At 40.5% G+C, this 23,598-nt stretch overlaps 1 protein-coding gene across 1 annotated transcript; it reads right to left on the bottom strand.

The window, feature by feature from the left end:
• Positions 1 to 5,766: 5,766 nt before the first annotated feature.
• On the bottom strand, positions 5,767 to 22,414 carry galr1a (galanin receptor 1a). The gene is made up of 3 exons (XM_044117796.1): positions 21,368 to 22,414; positions 21,199 to 21,264; positions 5,767 to 10,325 (listed from the first exon to the last, which is right to left on the bottom strand). Exons 1-3 carry the CDS (start codon positions 22,034 to 22,036, stop codon positions 10,005 to 10,007), a joined length of 1,056 nt encoding a protein of 351 aa, XP_043973731.1. The 5' UTR covers positions 22,037 to 22,414; the 3' UTR covers positions 5,767 to 10,004.
• Positions 22,415 to 23,598: the final 1,184 nt, after the last annotated feature.

Consider the following 23,598-nt stretch of genomic DNA (forward strand, 5'->3'; position numbering starts at 1 on the left):
TTCAGCTAAAGGGCACTTGGATTATACAGGAGAGACATCCGGCACTGCAGCAAGGCCACCTTGATGCTTTGTTGGCTGGCTGAAATAAATGATTGTTTTGAAATGGCCCAGACAGAGTCTGGGCAGAATTGATTGAGATGCTGGAGCACGGCCTTAAACCGGTTGTTAATGTTTTGTGAAACTTCCAAATTGGCTGAATTAAAACAATCCTCCAAAGAAGAGTGAGCCAATTCAAATATAAAAGCCTGATTGCCAATTATTATTGCAGTTGTTGCTGCCAACTGTGGGACAACCAATTAGATATTTTTTTCACATAGGGACCAAATTAGTATAGATAACTTTTTTTTTTTTCTTTTTTTTTAATCAACAATTGAAGTTATAATTTTTAAAAAACTTATTTTTTTTAAATAAGTTAAGACTGGTTTGATTAAGTCTAACTAAAACAAGGCAAGAAATACAGTGGCCTGCAAAAGTATTCGTACGCCTTGAATATTTTGTCACATCACAGCCGCAAACATTTCATTGGATTTTAATGTGTATTGTTTACCACAAGGGCTGCACAGTGGCGCAGTTGGTAGAGCTGTTGCCTTGCAGCAAGAAGGTCCCGGCCCTGCGTCTTTCTGCATGGACTTTGCATGTTCTCCCTGTGCATGGTGGGTTCTCTCCGGGTTCTCCAGCTTCCTCCCACAGTTCAAAAACATGACTGTCAGGTTAATTGGTCTCTCTAAATTCTCCCTAGGTGTGTGTGTGTGTGTGTGAATGGTTGTGTGTTTGTCCTGTATGTTTTCTGTGTTGCCCTGCAACAGACTGGCGACCTGTCCAGGGTGAACCCCGCCTCTCGCCCGGAACGTTAGCTGGGGATTGGCACCAGCAACCCTCCTGACCCCATTAGGGACAAAGGGTGAATAGAAAATGGATGGATGGATGTTTACCACAAAGGTAAAAGACCACATTGGTCTCCATTTGAGTTGCATCAAATGCAGTCACTTCATTTCTGGAATGACACCAGCTGAAAACATGACGAATGTTACAGTTTAGGTGCCCAGTCGAACCGCATCTACCGGACTATTCGATGTGAAAACACCCGTTCAATCAATGGTCCAGAAGTGGTTCATTTGAAATGTAAAAGGGTCGACAGGAAACCTCAGTGAAACATAGATTATGCATTACAGAGATTAGTCGTACCACTGCACTCCCTTTTTTCCCCTCTAATGGACAAACTTTTCAATGTGGTCCCTGGTTTCGATGTCACATCTGCACCTGGCTCATTCTGGACCATCCTCACTCTCCATCAACGTCAATTAGATAACAGCCAATTCAGGAGAAATGGGCCTGCACTGTCTGTTCCTCCGCAGGGTGAGCAACATCTTTGTTTTTGGGTGAGCGAGTGAAAGAGGGCTGTTTTTTTTTTTTTTCTGCCACTTGCACAGAGAGTGTTTTTTTTTTTTTTTTGCTCTCTTCCTCTAGTGGGATGGAGTGGATGAAGCCTTTGTGCTGAGCTCGAGGTGTCATCGCAAAATTAGAAATAATTTTTTCCTCTGGAAGAAAGAAATTGAGGCATTATGCAGTGGTCGTGCACTTTCTGTATTACTTAGCGAGTGTTTCTTTTTGGTAAAAAGCAGTTTATGAGTTTTGATGAAAGGATACTTATGAATCCTTTATATTATTTTCGCACCATGTTTTTTTTTTTTCCTTCTTCTTAGACATCCGCCAGAGTTGTCAAATCTGCCTAGAAGCTTTTTCAGATCGCAGGCTTTTTCTTTCTTGTCTATTTCACTTCAGGTGAAATAGACAAGGGTCTGCTTCACTTAGTCCCGCGTAATAATGACATCTAACCATGAGCTCAGGCAGCAAATCCGGGCTCAGCTCTCTGTAGCAGTTTTCTCGGTGGAAGAAAACTGCTACAGGTACACAGCTGTGACCAACCACTGACAGTACTCGCAGAACGAAAGTGCTTCTGTGGGAGCAATCCACACTCACATACCAAGTGAGCCACAGCAAACTTTCAGTCATAGGAGATATTTATGAAAGCTGTCAGCAAGGTGACAGCTCTCAAATTGGAATGTCATTTGCAACATATTCTTAGTACGGTCGAATCGTCCAATAAAGACTTATTTCTTTCCCCAGCCTGACCGTCTGAAACAACCTTGGTGAGACGTCTGGAGTCTTTCATACGCTTTCATTCAGCATTTTCCTGACAGCGTGCAAGTTGATTATTTAAAAAAAAAAAGAAAAGAAAAGAAAAAAATAAATAATTTGTACCACTTGAATTTCTCACAGTCTGTCGCAGAACAATGGCAAACATCAGCAGATACTGCTGAGGATTTATGCGATAAACCAGCACAAAACAGTAGAAGGAAAATCATCCATCCATCCATTGGAGATGGGCCGATCGAGCTGAAGAATCGATCAGTATTAGTTGCTGGGTTGGGCTTGACACCCATTCAGAACTGCTTGCAGTTCTAGTTTTTGTACTGTAGCTTCTCAACTCTACTTCAAATTTTTTTTATTTTGATATATTTGGGCTTTATTTATTCACGGAAACATACACAAGTTATGCTCACGTGTTTATAAAGTGTTTTGCAGATGCATAAAATAATTCAAAAGGAAAACCACAGAACATCTAAATGTCAGAAGTTTGTTTTATCGGTATGGGCGATATCAATACTGATACAGGTATCAGTACAGGCCCTGTATGTAGGTGGTATGGAATCAATGTGCAGTATTGCCTCTACCTCTACAATACACACATGTACACAGTAAACAACCGTTTCCCCTTTCTGCCCAAAACCATACATGCTTTTCAGTTTGTTCCACATATGTGTGTTTTTGTGTTTGTTGTCATCTCCTTTTTACTCTTTTACCCTGAAATTGCAACGTAGCCACGTGCGTTCAAATGTTACCTGATCAGCAAGTAGACTCCAAATATGCGTGATTTTATCTCAGAATAAACAGAGCAGACATCATCAGATATCATCGTTAAGAGCCGGGAACACAGCAAGACAGGAACCGGGAGGAAGTTGTGGAGAAGTTTTGGGCATAAGTTTAGATTGCAAATATTCAAAGCGTCAACAGGGTCTGGCTGGCAATGATGTTGAGGTTCACTGGATTGCACCCCAAACAAACATTCATTTAATCATCAAGAACTCCAAACAGAGAGGTTTAATTACTGCCACAAAAGCTGCAGCATGCTAATCACGTCGCATGAACACTCGTCTCCTCGATGTGTGCACACGCAGCTTGGTCCTCGTGGACGAGCTTTTGTGTCTTTCCACACTATTTTGACTCAGCTGAGCGATATTATTCCGTTCAGAAATAATGCAGTTTTCACTACAGCCTCTCAGGAATGAGGGGCTCAGAAAATGAGAAGAAGAAGAAGATGAAAGAACCTAAGAAAATAGATAAAAGTTATTTCTCGTCAGAATATCAATGCAGTCTTGGTATCCTCGGCGTCACTGAAAGATAAACTATCAACACTGGAGAAAACAGCGCACCTCCTCTCTCCGCGTTTCTTTAGAAGAAGTGACTTTTCTTCCTTTGGTCGAGATCCTATCCGTTGTCTCCTTCATTGGCTTTGTGGGTTGGGAGTGTGATTGCTCCACGCACAGCAAGCAAAATCCCAAAAGTATTAAAGTATTATTTCCTTCGACGTGCTTTGTCCGAACTGGAGAAGGTTTGAAAAAGACGCCATAAACTCAAGGTTTTATCTATTGACCTCTGTAAACGCAACTTTAACACTGTACAACACACAACACAATACTTTTCATTGTAGTACCATGAGATAACGACTACATTATTCTCTTAAGGAATTTTATTTTTGAGCTCAAGCGCTGTCATGTCGACTTCCTTCAGGTAGATCGTCAAAATGTCAGACACAGCAGAAACCATGGTCCCAGTCAAGGTTGCAGAGGGAGTCGGTGTCCTGCGTACAACGAGGGTGAGAACATCCTGGAGATAGATTTAGAGGGGAGGCATAAAATTTATTGCTGTTTAATTAGTACTTTTTTAGAAGCGTGCATCTTCTGCCAGAAGGCAAGTGGTCACACTTAAGATACTGGACAGTGATAAATCTGTCCAAACTCACCTCACCAGTCATAAAAAAAAAAAATAATAATAATAACCCGACTGCTCGTAAATCTCGTAAATCCTCAGGTTTACCGGCAGACGACCTGATGGAGCAATTCACGAGTTTTTGTCTTGAAGGACATGCAGTGCCAGCCACCCCCTCACGCCGCCCAACCTTGTAATACTTCGGAGCACGGCCAGAAGAAATGCGCTGATTCTTTTCCGTTTGACACTGACCACCTTCAGTTTACAGGAGAACATATAACCTTTGCTGTAAACAGCAACACAGAGTGACAGTGGGATGTTTTCGTCTGAAAACGTGAGTGGGCTGCGTACCGAGCCGAGATGTGATCCTCATTATTTCCTTTTCATTCATGTGCAGTGTAGATGACAAAAAATATGACCTTTAAAGACTAAAAAAAAAAAAAGTGAAATGCAGAAATGGTGAGGGAAAATAAAACAATAAAGTAGGTTGTAGAACCTACTTTAATGAAGCAATCTTCTTATATCTGACCTTGTCAGTTGGGCTACTTATAGATCGGCCCACAATGATTCATACCACTGCCAGATTCAGATTAAAAATGATTTTCATTTAACCCAGGTGTTTTGTTTCTATCAGGAAATAAGACAAGACCTCTCAGAAGGTCATAAAACAAGGTAAAACGAGTATGAACAATAATTATAATCGACATTTATGCTTACCATTTACCATGTTATTAGAATTAAACAGTTTAATTTGAAACCTAAATAAATATTTGGAATGATCTGTTGCTTCTTTACCGTATTGTCTTGATTGACCGTCTCACAGCCGGGTTCAGGTAAATACTTACTCCACCGTAGACACCGGAGCTCTCAGGTAATCAGAGAAATTTATAGTCAACAGATATTATTCTGTGAGTAAAAACAAGCCCAAACCGGTAAATCCGTTCTTGGGGAGGCTGGAAAATCTTCTGAATGTTCTCGACCTCTTATCGGTTTTCCGGAGTGGAGGATGGTGACGTCGTTTGGAGACGGGCACTGACCACAACCCGAAACAGAAACACCTCGTGATGTTGACCATCGTGTCCAACATCAGCACCCGACCTCACGGAAAAATGTCTAATATTCCCAAGTGCTCTCTTAATCATTGTTTCCCCGTAATTGTCTTAGAGTTTAAAAACCTCACTAGATATCTTCTTTTCTGAAACAGAAGTTTCTGCAATAATTACAATAAATGGACCTTATTTGGTTTTGTTTAGCCAAACAGAAATCCAGACCAACATTGCTAAAATTCGTTGTTTTTGCTCTCATACGACCGTTATTTACATCTGATGTGATGCGATCTCGAACATAAGCGAAAAATTAAGATAAAGACGATAAACGTGCACCTGCACAATTTTAATATTTAAGTTAGACTCTATCCAGAACCTCTGTGTTTATCTGATGGCAATAAATGTTTTCACACCGCTGGCGTTTTCACAAAATAATCATGAAAAGAAACCCAGAGGCACGGTGGGAACCTAAACAGATCCTTTCTTTTTCTTGGCTGATTTGGGCTAAAAATGAGGTTGTGGAAAATCTCTTTTTATAGAAGCAGAAACCGTAGCAAGACGTGAGAAATACAGTTGTGAAAACAGACAGGAATTTAGAAAATGCTCCGTTTTTAATTTTTTTTCTTTTCCTTTTTTTAAAGAGACGGACCAATCTGTTGAAGCAAATACTGTTTATTATTTTATAATACAAATAACACTACATACACAACGTAAGCCAAGCCAAAACATTAAATCGCAGTCCAGCAGAGAGAACAAAAAAAAAAAAAAGACAAGAAAATATATATTTGTTTATCTTTTTACATAACAGCAGCACAGCTAAAACCAACACGACAGTAAGCTTGATTGTAAAAAATAAAGAAAAGGAAGAAAGTGAACCTCGTGAGGAATCAAAGAACAGCACCGGTTACTGTACAGTCTCACACTCACTACCAAACGTTGATGCACTATTGGGACCTCATATGATGGAACGAAACTAACAGTGGAGTTTTCAGACTTTTTCACAAGTAAAATTCTGAAAAGTGTGGTGTGAACTTGAACTACTTTACTTCTCACTGTAACTTCTACCAGCTAGTCTGGAACATGGGGCTATAATCTTCTTAGCAAAACGGGGAAAAAAAAACACACCTTACAAGATGAAAACTGTCTGTGAGCCACAGAATTTAACATAATTTCTGTCCTTACATATGAACATTCTTTTGATTTAAACAATGTCAGTTTCATTGTAGATTTGGAGGAAGGTTTCAGGGTTACTTTCTTGCTGGAAGGTGCAGTTTAGTCACAGTCTCAAGTCATTTGAAGCTGCTGAAATGATTCTTTTTTTGTTTTGATTTTTTTGTTTTTAGCAGAACTAGCGAAATCTAATCTCTCATTAAACCTGACCAGATTCCTTATAACTAAAGAATAGCATTCCCACAGCATGACGCGGCCACTACCGTGTGGTTGGTCTGTTTAGGGTGACGTGCAGTATCAGTTTTTATGTTTCTATTTGGCCTCATTTCAAAATTTGGGCAGCGTCTACATTCTACATATTGCAAGTACTCTTTGTTTTCTATTACTTTTAGCGGCTTTTTACTACGTTGGTTTTTCACACTACATGAAACAATGTGTGGATGTATTGTAGATGTCGACAGGGCAGAGAAAAAGAAAAAACACACTTATAGTGACACATTATTCAATTTAGCTGCTGACTTTACCTCAGTTCAAATAAATACATGTGCCAACAGCACAATCCCCAAAGAACAGCCTCAGAGGATTTTACTGTCAATTAGAGGTTGAATTACAAGAAAGCTCTCGCGATTGTTAGCATTTACAGCTTTACACCGAGCATAGTCATCATCAGCATCTCTCTTCCTCTCTGGGAAACAATCCTCGACTCTGAAAAGTGGCTTAGCCCGCTGGTTACATTTATTAGGTGCTTTTAATCCACTGCAGAGGAGAAGAGAGCCAGCATAACCTCTGGCTGAACATTCACGTCACATCTTTGGATCTTTCTTTTTTCTGTTCAAACTTAAACGATGGCTACAGATGTCACTACAGAGGATGGCAGTAAACACCCAACACACCGTGGTTTTTACTCATCGAGCTCATGTTGTGTAATTTTTTTGTTTTTGCGTGCCGAGGTCAAGCTGTGCGCTATAAAACCTTGGCAAAATCCATGTGATCTTGGGTTGAATTCTTAAAAAAAGAAATTCCTCTTCCTCAAAATTAGGTCTGTGGTTGTTTTAGATCCAGAGGAGCAATTTCAGGCAACACAGCTTCAAAAGTGACAAAAATAGCAGCGAGCGACTGCATATGTACAATTCAAGGTATTCGTAGATGTGTGAATATCGGCTTTAGTGTTTGAAATATATACAAGCAGATTTTCTCACAATAGATGTACAAACACTGTACGGTCACAAGCACTGCTCTTATGTGCCTTTTAACAACTCATAAAACAAAAACCTCCATGTTGAATCCTCTGTGTCAACGCAGCGGCACATTAGATAAGACGCTACACTTCAATTTTCCTGGCAACAGCTTTCCCAGCCGGGATAGCCTTTAGGCTGCTGGCAGCCTCTGCAAGCGCACACTGCCTTCAAAGAGTTACATTCACTCCAATATTACCTGCATTATGATGGAATTAACTTTGATTGTTAATCAGTAAAGGGAGGATTCAGTGATTATAAGTGAGGAAGTTTTAAATCTACTGTCAAATAGATTAGCTTAGAACTAGCTTGTGTGCACACAGTGGGTATGATTTGACCATTTTCCCCCCTCAGCTTGGATTTCAAGCATTTAGTTACAATACTTATTTCTTCTAGATGATTCAGACACATTCCTAAAATGCAGTCCAAGTATTTTTGAAATGACTCACTGATTTTTCAGGCTTGTTTTTTGAACTACATTATAATTCAGTCGCAGGAATGAGATTTAAAGCTAGTGTCATTTGGTATTTGTACTTTTTATCAGATGTACACATCAGTGGAAGAGTGAAGTACAAAATATGGACTCGAACACCTGCTGAATCTAGTTGAGTTTTTTCAGTAAACGTGCCAACTGTGCAGAATATTATTGCTTCTCGGCGACAAGTGAAGGGCGACTTGCTGTTCTGCTCGTTACTGAGTACAACTGAGAGGCTAGCTATAGCTCACTGTAGCCAGCGAAGTAGCCGAGCTATGTTAGCTAGCCTGCTGCCTCCTGCTTTACATATCTGGAGGTTCACACCCCCAATCTGTCTGTCTCAGTCGCTATGACCTTGGGTAAGTTGCTTTCCTTTCTAGTGGTTACAATGTAGCTTACATGTGTGAATGACTGAATGTCGTAGGGAGATGTCTGGGCCAGACGAAGCACAAGTACACAAGTACATCCCAATTACATTTTACCTGATAGCATGCTGAGAAGGTAATGCAACAATCTGAATCAGTTGTTCTGGAGACGCATCAAAAATGTGGACAACAGTGAAGAATAAGACTGAGAACCTTTCGCTTTAGCTTTTCTTTAGCCTTTAGCATCCACAGTACAAATTTCCAAACTGCTCGTGATCCTTTCTTGTAAGCAAGAGAAACAAGTAGCAGTGACTGACAGGTAAGGGGCGCTGTCGTCATGAAGTCAAAGGTCACTGCTCTCACACAGGACTTTATCTGGTGTCCTGTAAAAGTGACTTTAACGTCTGAGGTCGTTTTTTGAAGTTTTGGAAGCAGAACTCTTAAAAATACTTTGCGAAGGATAAATAGTATATATTATAAAAAAAAAATTTAAGCTTGAATTACATCATTAATTTAAGTTTAAGTTTCTGATATTCGGTAATTCAGTCAAATACTGAGACAACTGAATAAACCTAGTTTATAAAAAGTGAATTAGAGCTTAAAGCTAATGAGCTAGCTACTCTGTTAGCTTTGTGGCTACTAAAGAAAATTATCCAAAACATTCATCTCAGCCATGGAACAGACAGGAACTAAACACTTCAAGGTGGAAGTTCTGGGATGAGAACTCCGATCCCTCCGTTTAGCAACAGTTTGAATTATTTAATGATAGCAGCTCCATCAAATAACAAAATCTGGAAAAAAAAGCTAATCTGAAAGCTTGACGTTATTTTTCTATTATTTCTATTCTGTTGTTCAGAAACTGAATTTGAGGATTTCTATCCAATTTAACAAAGAAGAAGCCAGCCTTGTGAAACAAAAAGAATATAGATTAGTTTGATATCAATCAGAAGCAAAAGGCCTTTATTACTCACCCCCCACTCTGCCCACCCTGAAGTGATTCCATTAGCAAGCTAAACTTAATTTACAGCCTGAAGGAAACAACACGCCTGGCAATATCTTTGTGACAGATGAAGTCTTTTAGGTTCCCGAATGCTGTGGCTCTTCTTTTTCTAAGGGAACAGCGTTATTCTGATGTCTAAAACGTGCGAGCTAGCTTTCCAGAACAGCTTCTCTTTTGTACTACAAAATGTACACTGAAAACAGCTGAGATCAAAAATTAAGAACATGCTGAGATAGGCAGGTATTGAAATTGCATGAAGCAGTTTTAAAGAGGAAAAAAATGCATTTGTTCTTCAGACACTTAAAAACACATTTAAAACAGTTGGTGATACCTCAGCTTGGTACAAAGCAAAATTGAATGAATTAAATTGAAAATCAGAAGATTAAATGAGTGTTTTAAATGAATGCTTGAATTGTATACCTATATAAATACATTGTGATTTAATTGTCTGCCTTGAGCTTTAGACACTGCAGGCTCTTCTCGTGAGCAGACGTCGATCCACTGCGGTGTAGCTACGCTACACACTCACAACACATGAGAGTAGGCAAATACTCACCATGATTAAAATGAACACCAACTTTCATCTGATCACTTAGTCGACATTACTCAGTGAGTTTCAGTGTCTCGGCTCATTTAGTGATCATGTTGCCGGCGGACAGCCAGTCAAACGTTGGTGCAGTTAGTCGAGGGTGGAGTATCCGCCTTGCTGCGCATCTCCTTGATGTCGTTAAGCGGGCAGTCGACGTTGCCGATCTGACACTTGAAGACTTGCTTGTACGCCTTCCTGAAGTTCTCCGACAAGAAGGCGTAGATGACGGGGTTCACCGACGAGTTGCTGTACGCCAGGCAGTGCGCGGCCACGCGAAACACGAAGGAGGCCTCGGTCAGCGGAAAGTTCCCGAACTCCACCCACAGCTGAACGATGTGATGAGGGAGCCAGGACAGGCAGAACACCACCACCACCACCAGCACGGTCTGAGCGGTCTGGGAGAACAAACAGGATGGGATTGGGGTTGATTTTTAATGAAAAAACGAATTAAAACATTTCATTTCAATGGTGAGATTTTTGATCCCTAAAGACATTCAACATAGTCATTATCTTTTGAAGGGAAGGTGCGTGGAGACAGTACAATAAATCCATAGGTGCATTGAAGTGAAGATGTGTCGGCTGATTTTTCTTAAGTATTTTTTCACGATGCGCACAGAGCCAGTGATGCGGCATTCCCTCCAAATCTCGCTACAATAGGACTCTAAATGGTGTTTTTCTTTCTCTTGTTAGCTCTGTTTGGGTCTGCAGGCTTTGGGGAAAAACAGCTCTCCTGGCCTGCATGCCAGCAGTTAGTGGCTGCGGTGAGACAGCAAGCGTCTGAGAATCAAATCATAACAGTGAGCCAAGCAATGAGAGATGGATTTCAGAGCTGAAGGGGAAGCAGACCTCTCAGTGGGTGGCTTCTGACCACCCCCATTTCTACACACCCCATAGCGCTGAAGTAAACAGAACCTCGTTATATACTTGCATATTAATTATGTACTCCACGGATTCAGATGTGCGATCCTCTCAAAGGCAGAGGGGACCAGAGTTCACCTTAACACAAAGTCTAATGCTCACTTATCTACCTGCTCCACGCAGCAGGGAAAGCTGCTTGTTACCACGTAGTCATAATATTACAAGAATGAAGTCATAATATCACTAGAATAAAGGCAAAAATATTAGTAAAGCCATAGCATTATAAATTTTCTCAAAATATGACTTGATTCTCGTATTAGTCCGACTTTTTCCTCGAAAGATTTTGACTTTATTCTCATCATACTATGAATTTCAATTCTTTCTCTTTGGACCTCTGACGTTAAAAAAGGCAATTCTGTTCTGTTCACACAGATGAATTATCTCTCTTTTTCCTCTGAAGAAGGTTGTGTGTAAAAATACCAACATTTTCTGGAATACTTAAAAGAGCCCAAAAGAGCTTAAAAGAGCCACATCCTTAAAATGCCTGAAATTCATGTAGCTAAAGCCTTAAAATGTCTCACGTTCATGACAAACAAAAGTGAATTAATCACAAGTCTTAAATTTAGTTGTGGCATGACTATTTTATCTCTTAGATGTAGTTTTTTTTCTCTCTCTCTCTCTCAGGCAAACGTTTGAGTCGCTCGTAGACATCTTCATTGCGTTCTGTGACTCGAGGTGGTTGGAGCTACCGCTAACTAGCTGCTAATAAACACTTGCTAGCTATTATTTTTGTGTCTATAACGAGTAAGTGCAAAGTTATCGCTAGTTGGCTGGAAGATGTTTGTTAACGCCGCTGACTCGCGTCTGTTGCCAACTCACACGAGGCTGGGTGCATTCTGTGAGGAAAAAAAAACAAAAACGAAAAGCAACGACACAACTTTACATTTTGTCGTTGGGGTAAAGGCTGGAGCGGAAAGCACAAAGCTGTTGCCAAGAGCAGAACACAAAAAGCTTAACAGGTTTTGCTAACCGTCCTCTATATTTATAGTTTTTTGGGTTTTCAATTTTATTCAAGGTGGCATTAAAAAGGTCTTTAAAAAAAAAAAAAGTCTTAAATTTGATTGGCTGAATCCCTGAGCAACCGTAGTGGCAGTCAAAGTCACCTAAACCAAACTAATGCTCGGTTTGAACTTTATCCAGTCATTTCCAGCTTGTTTAAATGACCAAACTGTTTATTTTAATCATGATTACTGACTAGGTTATGGTATGCAGTATTATTATTGAAAACCTAATGAATTAACATGTTTTTCACAATTGCGCTCTGTGACTCCAGGTGGTTGAAGCTACCGCGGGTGTTTGCGTTTTTCACATTTGTCTCAGTTTTGGCACTAAAAGTTTTCTTTTCTTCTGAATTTGGACAAAGAAACTCAAAAATGTCATAAATTTCACTCTTTTTGGTTTTATAGAATCTTAGTGTTTCCTAGTTCATGGAGGCTCATGCAGCCAAGCACAGAGACATGAGCAGATTTCACTCTCTTGACTCATACTCATGCTGAAAGGGCCTCCATCATGGGCAGAGAGCTGAAATCTTTGATTCTGCAAACTTGCAGCAACAACACCAAAACATGCAAACTTGTCACGTAGACGCATTTCAGATATGCAGTAAGCTTTGGAAGTAAATCAGTTTGACCTTTCTTTGCCTGACTCAGTCCTTCACTCCCTCCAGTCATTTCTTCTTACTTTATTTTGGACCTTTCTCTTTCTGGAAAGGTAAACCATAGGATTTATACTGTTTGACAATCTATTTCCTAATGGGCGGCTTAATATGATGTGACAGGCATTTCTAAATTCCCGCTGGGTGCATCCTCTTTTGTGTGCTCAATGCTTAATCAGACAATAAAGAGAGCCAGAGAGGGAACGATGGGCTGATAGACGCAGAGACATGGAGCCGGTACCAAGACGAGAGTCTGTGCAGAATAAAAAGATAAGCCGGAGCCACGCGTATCCAAATTTGGTTGTGTAGTTTTCGCTCGCCCTAACTACTTGTTCTGCTCACTGTCACATCCGTAAAGCTTCAAAAGCAGGTTTGACCAGCGGTTGTGCGTTCTCTGTTGGCAGAATCACAGGCAGGAATGTCTGTACCTGCACAGAGAGAACCGACTCCACAGGCTGATTTTGCACAAATCTGAGGCCTGTTTTATCGCTTTTCTCTCAGGCCAAAGGTTCCCGAGAGAATTGTATCACCGTCATGTCCCGGGTTGTTTATTATTCTGTGTTCCTAAGTCTCTTTCTTTGATTAGATCAGTCTGTTTATTTTAGTTGAATCTTTCTCAGTGATTCTAGTTTTAGTTAGTCTCTAGTTGTTCCTTGTTACTCTAGTTTCATTGTTTTTTAGGTGTAGTTATTCTTTAGTGTTAGATTTATTTTCTAGTCCCCCGTGCCACTTTGGCTCTTAAACACTCCTGCTCCTCTCATTCTTTGCTGGTTCCTCCTGTTGAATCCAGTTATTTTCCTCGTTTTCTCCAGTGTTCCCTGCTGGCTTTTTTCTTGTATTTATGATTTTTGTTTTGCATTGACTCCCTGTGTAAGTTTTTTTTTTTTTTTAATTATTATTAAAATACAAAATCTACTCGCCACTTCTGCGTATGAAACCCACATATCCTGACAGTCGCATTTAGTTAATTCCTCTTCTTTTCCCTCCAAGCTTCCCTCAAAGTCAGATGCTCTCTTGCATAAGAGTCGGAAAAGCTCAAGGCTACAAAAAGAAAAAGTGTTCATTTGAAACAAACAACCGATCGAGATGCGGCTTGATCTGCCCGTTACGTTCTTAGAGTTATAAAAAGATGGATTTATTTAACGTTTAATCAGTTTCCTGATGGCTTAACTAATACTTAAAGAAAGAAGATGGAAGGTTTAAAGTAATGCATAGATCATAGAGGAGACGATGAATGAATTCTCGTAACAAACGCATATCTTTCCAAAATCAAAAGACAAGTTTGGTATTTAAAATTATACACCAATGTTTAAAACATCTCTGTTTTTGTTTGTTTGTTTTTTTACGTCTGTTTCACCTAGTCCAAACATATGGTGCACATCAGATGGAGAATTTCAAAACTTTAGTGCGCACGGTCAGAGCTGAAGCTTTAGCTTAGGATTTGCAGCAGATCAGATATAATAAAGGAGAGTCTGATGTAAGAGAATGAAAGAACTCCACGCGCTGCCTTCAAATCTATACAACTGGAGTCCTTTCTCTTGATGCATGATGCGTTGATGCATTATTGGAGCATTTAGAGGTTTGGTCATTTCTACTGACCTAAAACAAGAGATGTTTGGTGGTTTTTAACTTCAGATGGTGAAGAAAAGGTGCGTCTCATTTTAACTTCTGATTTGAACTGTAATGCATATGGTTTTCTTTAAAAAATATATTTATATTTTTCCATCCACTTCACAAATAAGGGTTCCTATGTGACGTTCTGAATCCCCCAAAAAAACTAAATGCACGCTATTAAAGTTTATGGCTGAAATAGATTCGTACATTTACATAAAATCCCAGCATTGGAAGATCAAGTCATACGGCCTACTTTACATATGAATAGTTTGACTAATCTATCACGCATTAATGTTTTCCACCATTAAAAAGAATAACACCATCATATAAATGTCTATTACCTGCTGCCAAAAGCAGCCAGTTTAATGAAGGAAAGTGTTGAAAAAGTGAATAAAGCTGCCAAGAGAATGAAGATATTTACCTGTTTGAGTGGTTAGTTTGCAGAAGCAAAATCATGTTAAAATGATTCATTTTCCGATACGCTCAGCAACATAACCAATTAAACGTAATTTGAAGCTTTATATGTCGTTTTGAATTACAACACATGAGTCAGGCTGCTTAAAGTTCCACTGGGAAGTAGCTCTTGATGCGACTTGATTCATTCGTAAGGAACATGTCATGGAAAACATTACAATAAGGTCACATCTGCTAGTCATGTTGTATGAACTCTCACCAAAAGAACTATTTGGGTTACATGTTTGGGCTGGAAGCTGTTTTCTACAGCTGCACCAGATAAGTAGAGTGACAGAGTATCAGAAGCATCAGCTCTCCTCCCCCCGTCTCACTTTATAGATGCTACTAGACAATTTCAGGCAAACTTGGCCAAATATTAATTTTCCTAATTATCCATACCCATCTGTGTGCTCCATCTGGAAGCCTGGGTAGCTGAGAAACAAGCACTCGGGGCTGATGTTGGCTGTTTGTTGAACTCACTGGTACAACACAGGGAACGCCAATGAAACGTTCCAGCTCAGCGAGGTAATTATGTGGGAGTTGTCGGAAGTGTTTTAGTTTCTCGCAACCACACCATTTCTGTCTGCCTTTGATGTGTGGATTTGCAAACAGCGCTGGGAACAACCTTGGTCTTTCCAGCTGTCAATCACGTTGGATTTCCCTGAGCTAACAGTGTTGCTGACAAGACTTTTTCCATCCACAAAAAGTGCCAGTTGATTTTTTGATTATTATTATTATTTTTTTTTTCCCTGTGTGGCACAAGCAGCTATTATTGCTATTATATATATATATATATTTTTTTTTTATTCCTTTGATTTTTGATATGTAAAAGTTGGACTTTCAGACTGTAGATGAAAGTAAAAACATCTTTGATGGAGGTGGATCCGCTAAGAAAAGTTCACCCCTGAAGGGACAGGTCACAATTTTGGGAAGCATTTCAAAGAGCAGCGAGTGGGAGGTTTCCAAAATCAGATTTGCTTCTGAAGATGATGTTGCCATTAAGCACATGAAAAGTCAAACGAAGGCTGGTGGCACTTAAAGGCCGAGGACTCTATAAAAAAAAAACAAAAAAAAACACCATTTAATCTTTCCTCTTCAGTCCCTGCAAATCACATGCTGATGTGCAACCTGGGTTTTGGTATAAGTGTTGTTTTTATGAATAAATGTGGTTATAATGTGAAGCACTTCAAGTCTGTCTGACTAGAAACTTGGTATATAAATTAAGTTCACTTACCATCAACTACATTGGTCATATATTCTTTAAAACACATTCTGAGACTTGTGAAACTCGGATACTATTTGTATTCAAAGCTTTTTGACATAAGGATCACGTTAACTATAAAAACTGCAATACAGAGAAGTTAAATTGAAACTACAATGTTCTACACTTACATATTCTTTACAGGTGTTTTCACACCTGATAGTTAATAGATTTGATTGGAAACCAAAGGACGCCATTTGTCACATTTTTAGCTAGTGCAGTTCACTTTCACACTGCCCAAATGAAACAGCTATGTTTCCTCCTTGCCTGTGGTGGCGCTGCACCAAGAACCAGTGATGGAAACAACTAAAAAATGAAGAAAACCCTGAGCACCACTTCTTCACAACATGTAGAATAAAATGCAGTGGGGTGAGATTTTAGGATTTCTCTTTAGTTTTTGGCAAAAGACCACAAGCTATTTCTCCTACTAGCGCTAGATTCACGCATTTGTTTTGGTTGTATTTACCCAGAATGCCCTGTGCTTTAGACCATTTCCTGCTTTTTGGAGCCTCCAGTCCGCTTTTCATTCATGTAGGCATTCGAACCACACCAGAGTTCACTTAAACCCAACTGAACCTTGGGTTTCTAGGTGGAACAGAGTTTGCTTTTTTGGTCCGAAAATGCATTCGCATCCAACTGAACATCTTAGTCAAACAAACTAAAGTTTGATTGCAGCGAACTAAACGGGAATGGCTTCAATGCTACTTTAAACACTTTCTTTCTTTTTTTTTTTTTAAACACAAGTTAGCTTTGCCTAAAGGATTTTTAATATTTTCATAAACATGCATTGTCTTGCAAACAAAATGTGTTTTTAAATCTCTAGTGACATCCAGTGGTGTAGCTGTAAATTGCAACCAAATGAATACAAGTCTAAAAAAAAAAAAAAACAAGTCAAAAGCATCTGAATGATGCTGCCACTTTGGTCAGAGTTGAGGAACGTAGGAGAAGAGCGTTTGTGTAGATACAAACTGTGTTGAAAACTTTTACACGAAGCGATTTCTTCTTCATCACTAATCCTGTTTGACTTCTGGTTCAAAACGCGCATATGTTTCATTTAATAAAGAGACAAACCCACTGTTTTGAATCTCTACAACTCACTAAAAGGATCAAACCACATTAACTCAGGAGTTGAACCATGAAGCAGATGATTCACAGGCCTGTTTTACTTTTTCACCCAGTGGCTACTGATGTTTGAAGACTGCAAAGCAAAGTGAGTGAAGGTTATTAGAGCGAGTTCTGGCTTTGAGTCACACCGGACCTTTGACTTCACTAATATGCCAGTTTGTTTTTCCTGTGAAATCTGTTGGCTGTTTAACACCCCTTTGTCCATTTTCACATAGAAGCTGCCTCTGAGGAGTTTTCACCAGCTAGCTTGTTGCTGTGTGGCTACATTACTTTTATCCACAGATAGGTTTTTAAAGAACAACCCCCCCCACAAAAGCCACGTCCAGACACAATTTAAATGAGACAAATGGGTAAAAGACTGCAGCTGATTTGTTTGCTTCCTGCATGTTCATGATTTGCTTTTCATTGATTCTCCAAAGAGTCCGCAATGCCTTACTGCGGATTAATCTAATGTAATGAAGCACAGGACAAAAAATAAGAGATTACAGCTCGGGAGCCACAAATGCATAGAAATACAGGTTCAAAAAGAGACACAGCAAAGTTTCACCATATTCATCTCTCTCTGACATCTGCATCGCTCAAGGAGCACATCTTATCTCAGAAATGTATTTATTACAGTCTAAGTTTAATGAACTGTTTATAGTTGAGCTATAATAACCCCTCTTAGCTCCGTTCTCTCAACGCTGCACTGAACAAGTGCAAGTAAATCACAAGAATATCTGGCATTCCTGCCTCACAGCCCGGTTATTTCAAGCCTCACACAGCAAAGCATGTATGCCGAGACGTATGCAATCACATCAAATAACATTTACATTCCCCTCTCCAGCCACGTCTGGAGTCTGTAGCCTCCCTCCCACCCCCCTCCACCTGGCTGTACAGCGGTACAGCAGTGGCTATTGGAAGTGTGTTATTAGCCCGATCGGCTGTGAGGAGCGACGGACGCACTGAGGAACAGATCAGCGATCAAGCAGACGACGGCTTCAGGAATGACCTCCTCCAAGTATAATGAGGGCGTGTGACAGCGAACAGGAAGCACAACGGCAATGATAATTCTCTTTTGGAAATCTGGGGAAAACAAAAAAAAAAAAAAAAAAAGTTATTTCTTCTGCAGGGCTGCATGTCTAGAAGTAACAAAGCAGCCAGTGGACGAAGTAAATATGGACACTGTTAAAAACACAAAACCTTACCAAGTATTTTTGGTTTAGTTTCTTGTGCAAGTACGGTAGTACATTTGAAATACGATCAAACTAACTTGCAAGTACCTTTTCAGGAAGATATAGAAGCTTGTTTTAAGTCAATAATTGCTTAATATTGATTTTAAAAAAGTACTAGTTCCATTGGCAGATTATTTCACTTATGACATGAAAAAAAATGTCTTACTAGAAGTGAAATAGTCTGCCAGTGGAACAAAAACTTTTGTAATAATAAAGAATCAGTGACTTAAAACAAGCTTCAGCAGCTTGTTGAAAAGTTACTTGCAAGTTAGTTTTCTTATTTCAAGCATACTGCAGTATTTGCACTAGAAACTAGACCAAAAATACCTAGTAAAAGTTTGTGTTTGCGCAGTGTACGATTTTTGATTCAGAGAAAAGTTCAAACTCCCAGCGAAAACCCCTTTACTTTAGCACCAAATCATCCAAGCACCAATCAAACTACGGCTTCATCAACCTCCTGTGGGTTGCACGGGGTATTTTCTTGTATCGCTTGCTCTCAACACACCACAGGGGGTCCATTCCTGTTGACTTGACATGCAGATAAAAGCCATTTGGTCATGTTTCCACTTTTGTACCTGTATGGTCTTGTTTGTTTCAAGTCTGTCTTCTTTTGGGCTCCAGGTGGATCCGTCTGCCACGAGACGTTTTGTACAAACCGAAAGGGATCAATTTCGGTCCATCTTGAGGACAATTAAAGACTTAGAGTAACGATTTCTCATTGGGGCCAAAACAACAACAACAAAAATTCAAGTCAAAACTACTTGGGGAACCATAAAATTTGTATTCACAAATTTCTTTTATTAAAATTGCAAAAAGTATTTTATTTTTTTTACATTTACCTGGTCAACAGGAAATTGTTATTTGAATGAAACAATCACAGTACAGTCTGTCTTCTGTAGACAGAGTAACTGTAGATCGAAGCATATTTGTCTTCCAGGTAAATGGTAAATGATTTCCAACATTTTTGAGGGGGTTGATGATAATCTTTTTCTTGATTTTATTTATCTCTTGTTCGTCGTTTCAGAAACACCAACACGTCGCTCTTGCTTTATTTTGGCAGGTCCAAGGCTACTATTGAGCAAAAGCTGCTGGATGTTTGCAGTTCTATTTACTATAATATTCAATGGAAAGCAAAGTTTTGGCTAAAGTTGAAAACTGCATGTTGCACCTTACATTTACCATTTTGAGGAGTTTGTAATTTTTCTGTATCATATTAAAAGGCCTTGGTCAGACCATTGTTGTTATTTTTTATTTTTTAAACGCGTCTGCACCAACTGCCTGAGCTGGCAAACCAAACGTACACCACTCTTGAATTGTGATCGAAGGTCGCCAAAAATTGTCCCAACGACCGCAAATGGGTTCCCGGGCCACGGTTTGAACACCCCTGCTCTATATTTCACTCATAGTTTGGAAATAAATGAATAGTTCCCATATAAACTATGCTTGCCTGAAGTAGGGCGCACAGAGTTCTTTTCGTTTGATCAGCAGTCCTAATTGTTCACCGCCAAACCAGCAAGCCACCAAATAACTCAAAATAAGGTGAGAAACAACATTTTCTGAAAAGTCTAACAACATGCATGGATACAGAATTGATGTTTCACAGTTAAAAAAACAACATAGAAGTGGGAGACCAATATCAATGGACGGGTGAGAAAGGGGAATTCATGGCAACATTACTTTGCATTTTTAATTGGATGGAAACAAATGTGGCCCCAGTGTTCTGGGGCCACATTTATTAGCCTTTTCAACAGGAAAGGTAAGTTGGCAAAGAGACAAACTGACCTGCAGCCTTTCAGTCCATTAGGTGGGTTGGTTTCTTAGTTTATATTTTTGCTACGTGGCGCCCAGCAGGTTGTGGCACCCAAAGAAGAAAGCTATATCGCCCCTATCCAAAATGGCAAATGAATGCAGAATCTAGTAGAGAAATACCTGCAGCTCTCTGAGTGTATGCTGGACGGTCTGGTATTATCATAATGGGAAGTTTCCACACTCCCATTTACCTCTGATCTAAGAGTTAAATGCCTTGTCAAAACAAGAACAATCTGCAGTGGATAAACTGATCTGGATACATGGGAGTGTCTCTGAATACAATAATTGATGCTCTGGCATAAAATCACATCCATCCATCATATCTAATTCCGATAATTATACCCGCCCAATGATGGCAAAGAAATCCAAAGATTGTGGTTTATGTTCTTCACAACTACATATGGATGTTTTGGGTATGGGTTCGATGGAGTCCAGTTACACATGTGAACAATTCCCCATTGATATTATATGTTTAGACTGGTCAAACTGGAAATGAATTGTTTTGCAGTCAGCACAGAGTCTTTAAAACACATTTTGAGATTTAGGAAGCCATCCACGGTGAAGGTCTGTGGAACCATGCAGGGTTGTGGGAGGGGGGCAATCAGGTGAGAGGTGAAGAAAATTTCCGTAATGAAAGATATACCTGTCCTGTTACAGCGTTATAATTAACAAATCAGCTCTTTATGATCATAATAAACATTATTTTAAAGTGTCTTTTCTTATTTATTGATTCCAAGTATAAATTGATAATGTATCCCAGGTTATAAACCCCTCTGTTGTTTTTATGTCTCAACCTGAGCAATTTTATTGCTCAGGTTGTATTTCTGAAAAGCTTCATAAATCTTATGCAGTGTTTAATAGATTTCCATTCACTGTTAAAACATAAGTACTTTCAAATTAGATTTTGAAATAAAGATGATGAATTGCAGTCAGGGTGGCCGTACTGCCATTTTATTATTTATTTTTTCTGAAGTGTTGCTCAAGAGAAAAAGCAACACAAGGGAGACAATTCAATAAATGGGCAAAAATTAATAAGAATGCAACCAAACCAACAACTCACTTTTTTTTTTTTTTTCTAGTGTTCATGCTGCCAACCCCCCTCTATCCCCCAGGCTGTATCACTGCCCTGGGCAGACAGCCACACGGCTTTTATAACCAAATGAGACGTTTGCTAATAAATCACAAAATGTAACAAATCGATTAACTAATTCAACACCTACCTTTTTCTTTGAAGCCTCCGACTTTTTGGACATATTTCTTAGTTTTTTGTGCAAGTGATTTATCACCTGCAACAAAAACAGACAGCAGGTCGAACTTATAGTTGATTAATAATTTATGTGTACTGACCCACCACCCTGCAACCCCCGCCCCCCCAATCCCTCTCTTTACCTTTGCGTAACAGAAGGAAATCAGCAGTAGGGGCAAGACGTAGCCAAAGACAAACGTGCACACCTCGTAGACCTTCTTGTGGTTCTGATTCGGCCACACGTCCCAGCAGTAGGTTTCGTTCCTGCCGCCGTGGAACAGGTTGTAGTAGTGCATGCGTGGCGCCGCCATGGCCAGCGAGAGCAGCCAGATCACCACCACGCCGACCAGCGCGTGCCTCGCCACGCGTATTGACGACGACTTTCTGGAGTGCACGATGGCGACGTAGCGGTCCACGGACATGGCGGAAAGCGTGAAGATGCTCACCAGCATGGAGACTGTGAAGAAGTAGTGGATGAACTTGCAGATGAAGGCGCCGAAGACCCAGGTGTTCATCACGTAGATGGTGGACTGGAAGGGGATACAGAAGAGCAGGTAGAAGAGGTCGGCGATGCTCAGGTTGAGGATGAAGATGTTGGTGGTGCTGCGCGGCTTGCCCGGCTTGCTCCGGGCGAGCACGGTGATCACCATGGAGTTGCCCAGCACGCCCAGCGTGAAGATGAGCAGGAAAAACAGCAGCGCGACGTAGTTGCTCGTGTCGATCCCGAACAGGTTTTTCTTCTCCCCGTCCTCCTCCAGCGCGCTGAAGTTCCACGGCTCTCCCACGAGCCACACGGACTCTGACAAGTTCATGATGGATTCCTGTTGCTTGATGCTTATTCTTTCTTTCTTTCTCTCTTCCACTTCACGCCACCGACTCCGGACGCGTCTCCATGCGCGCACCTGTTAGGTCCCCCCCTACCTCAGGTTTCTCCACTTTAAATGAAATCCGGCGCTTCACTTTTTGCGCATCACTTTATATAACTCTCTCTGTCTCGCTCTCTCTCACACACACTTACGCCCTCACACAAACAAACAAACAAACAAACAACAAAAAAAGCGATATATTCCCACAGCTGAAAAGTCTTCCGTGCAGCATCAAACCATCCGCCGCACCTTGGAGGCGTCGGTCGGTCTGCGTCTCCTCCCCTGTTGCGCACCAGACGCGTCTGCGCGCTCTGGCTCCGCCGCTTCCAGTCTGTCTCCCGGTTCTCAGCATCTGGACCCGGTCTCGCACTTTAAATAAGGGGGAGGGGGATACGTGGGAGTGGGCTGGACCGTCGGCGTCAGCAGCCATACCACCAACCATGAAATGCTGCGAGGATGATCAAGGGGAGGAGGAGGGGAGAGGGACTATAGCGAGAGAAACAGTTATTGTTATGGGTCTCATTCTGCCCATTTATGAATCCATCCGTGTTTAATGTGGATACTGGAGGTCAAGGCCGGTTTCCCAGGCAGACTCTGGTGCCAAGAGCTGCACATGACTTTAGAGCTGGAGCGTTATAGAAGAGCGTTTTACCACTGTTTTATTTGAAAGTTTGTATTTTTGTTCTTTTGGTTTATTTCTGTTTTTTTTTTTTGTTGTTGTTGTTGTTGTTGTTTTATTTTGGGGCGTCACATTCAAAGGGAACAGTGGAGAATTTTGCGTTCTCCATGCTGAGCTCTTGATGTCTGAGGATACAGAAGAGTCAGTGAGTTGAATACCAAAATACAGCTGGTCCATTATGACCTGCTACATCTAAGAGCCAACAGTCAAAATGGCATCCCAGTGATCTCCTCTATCTAAGTTACGCCCCAAAGAGGGTGTTACCTAGCTCCTAGTATCCTGTAAGCTTTGAGGGCGTTTCCTAACATGTCATTTCTTTTAGCTCTCGCTTAGCAACTAGCTAACAGAGACAGAAGGATAACACAGAATTATTTATTCTCAACAGAACCTGACAGACATGCGACGGAAGTTGCGGCGTGATGCGGATTCAGTGCAAAAGCAGAAACAGAAAAAAACAACAACACAAGAGTGTTGAGTATCGCGTATCATTTTCCTTCCTCTTTATAATTATGAGTAATTTAGTGTAATTGTGTCATCGGGAATCTGGATGAGATGCATTGTAGTTTGGGGTGGGAAGGCGACTCCCGGCTGGGGTTCCTATTGTGTCGAGTCTGCATGTTCTTCCACGGCGTGCGTGGGCTTTGCTAACTTTCCCACAGAGACCAAAAACAAGGAAAAAGCATTTCAACATAAGAGTAACCCATAATGTGTGTGTGTGTGTGTGTGTTCTTGTTTTGATTTGCCCTCAACTTTCTCCACCATATTGGCAGGATTTGCCCCATCTCACCCCTCGCTGGACTCTCAACGGGAATAACTCTGAACAGGACAG

This window comes from Gambusia affinis, linkage group LG05 (genome assembly GCF_019740435.1).
Source record: "Gambusia affinis linkage group LG05, SWU_Gaff_1.0, whole genome shotgun sequence".
Taxonomy (NCBI): domain Eukaryota; kingdom Metazoa; phylum Chordata; class Actinopteri; order Cyprinodontiformes; family Poeciliidae; genus Gambusia; species Gambusia affinis.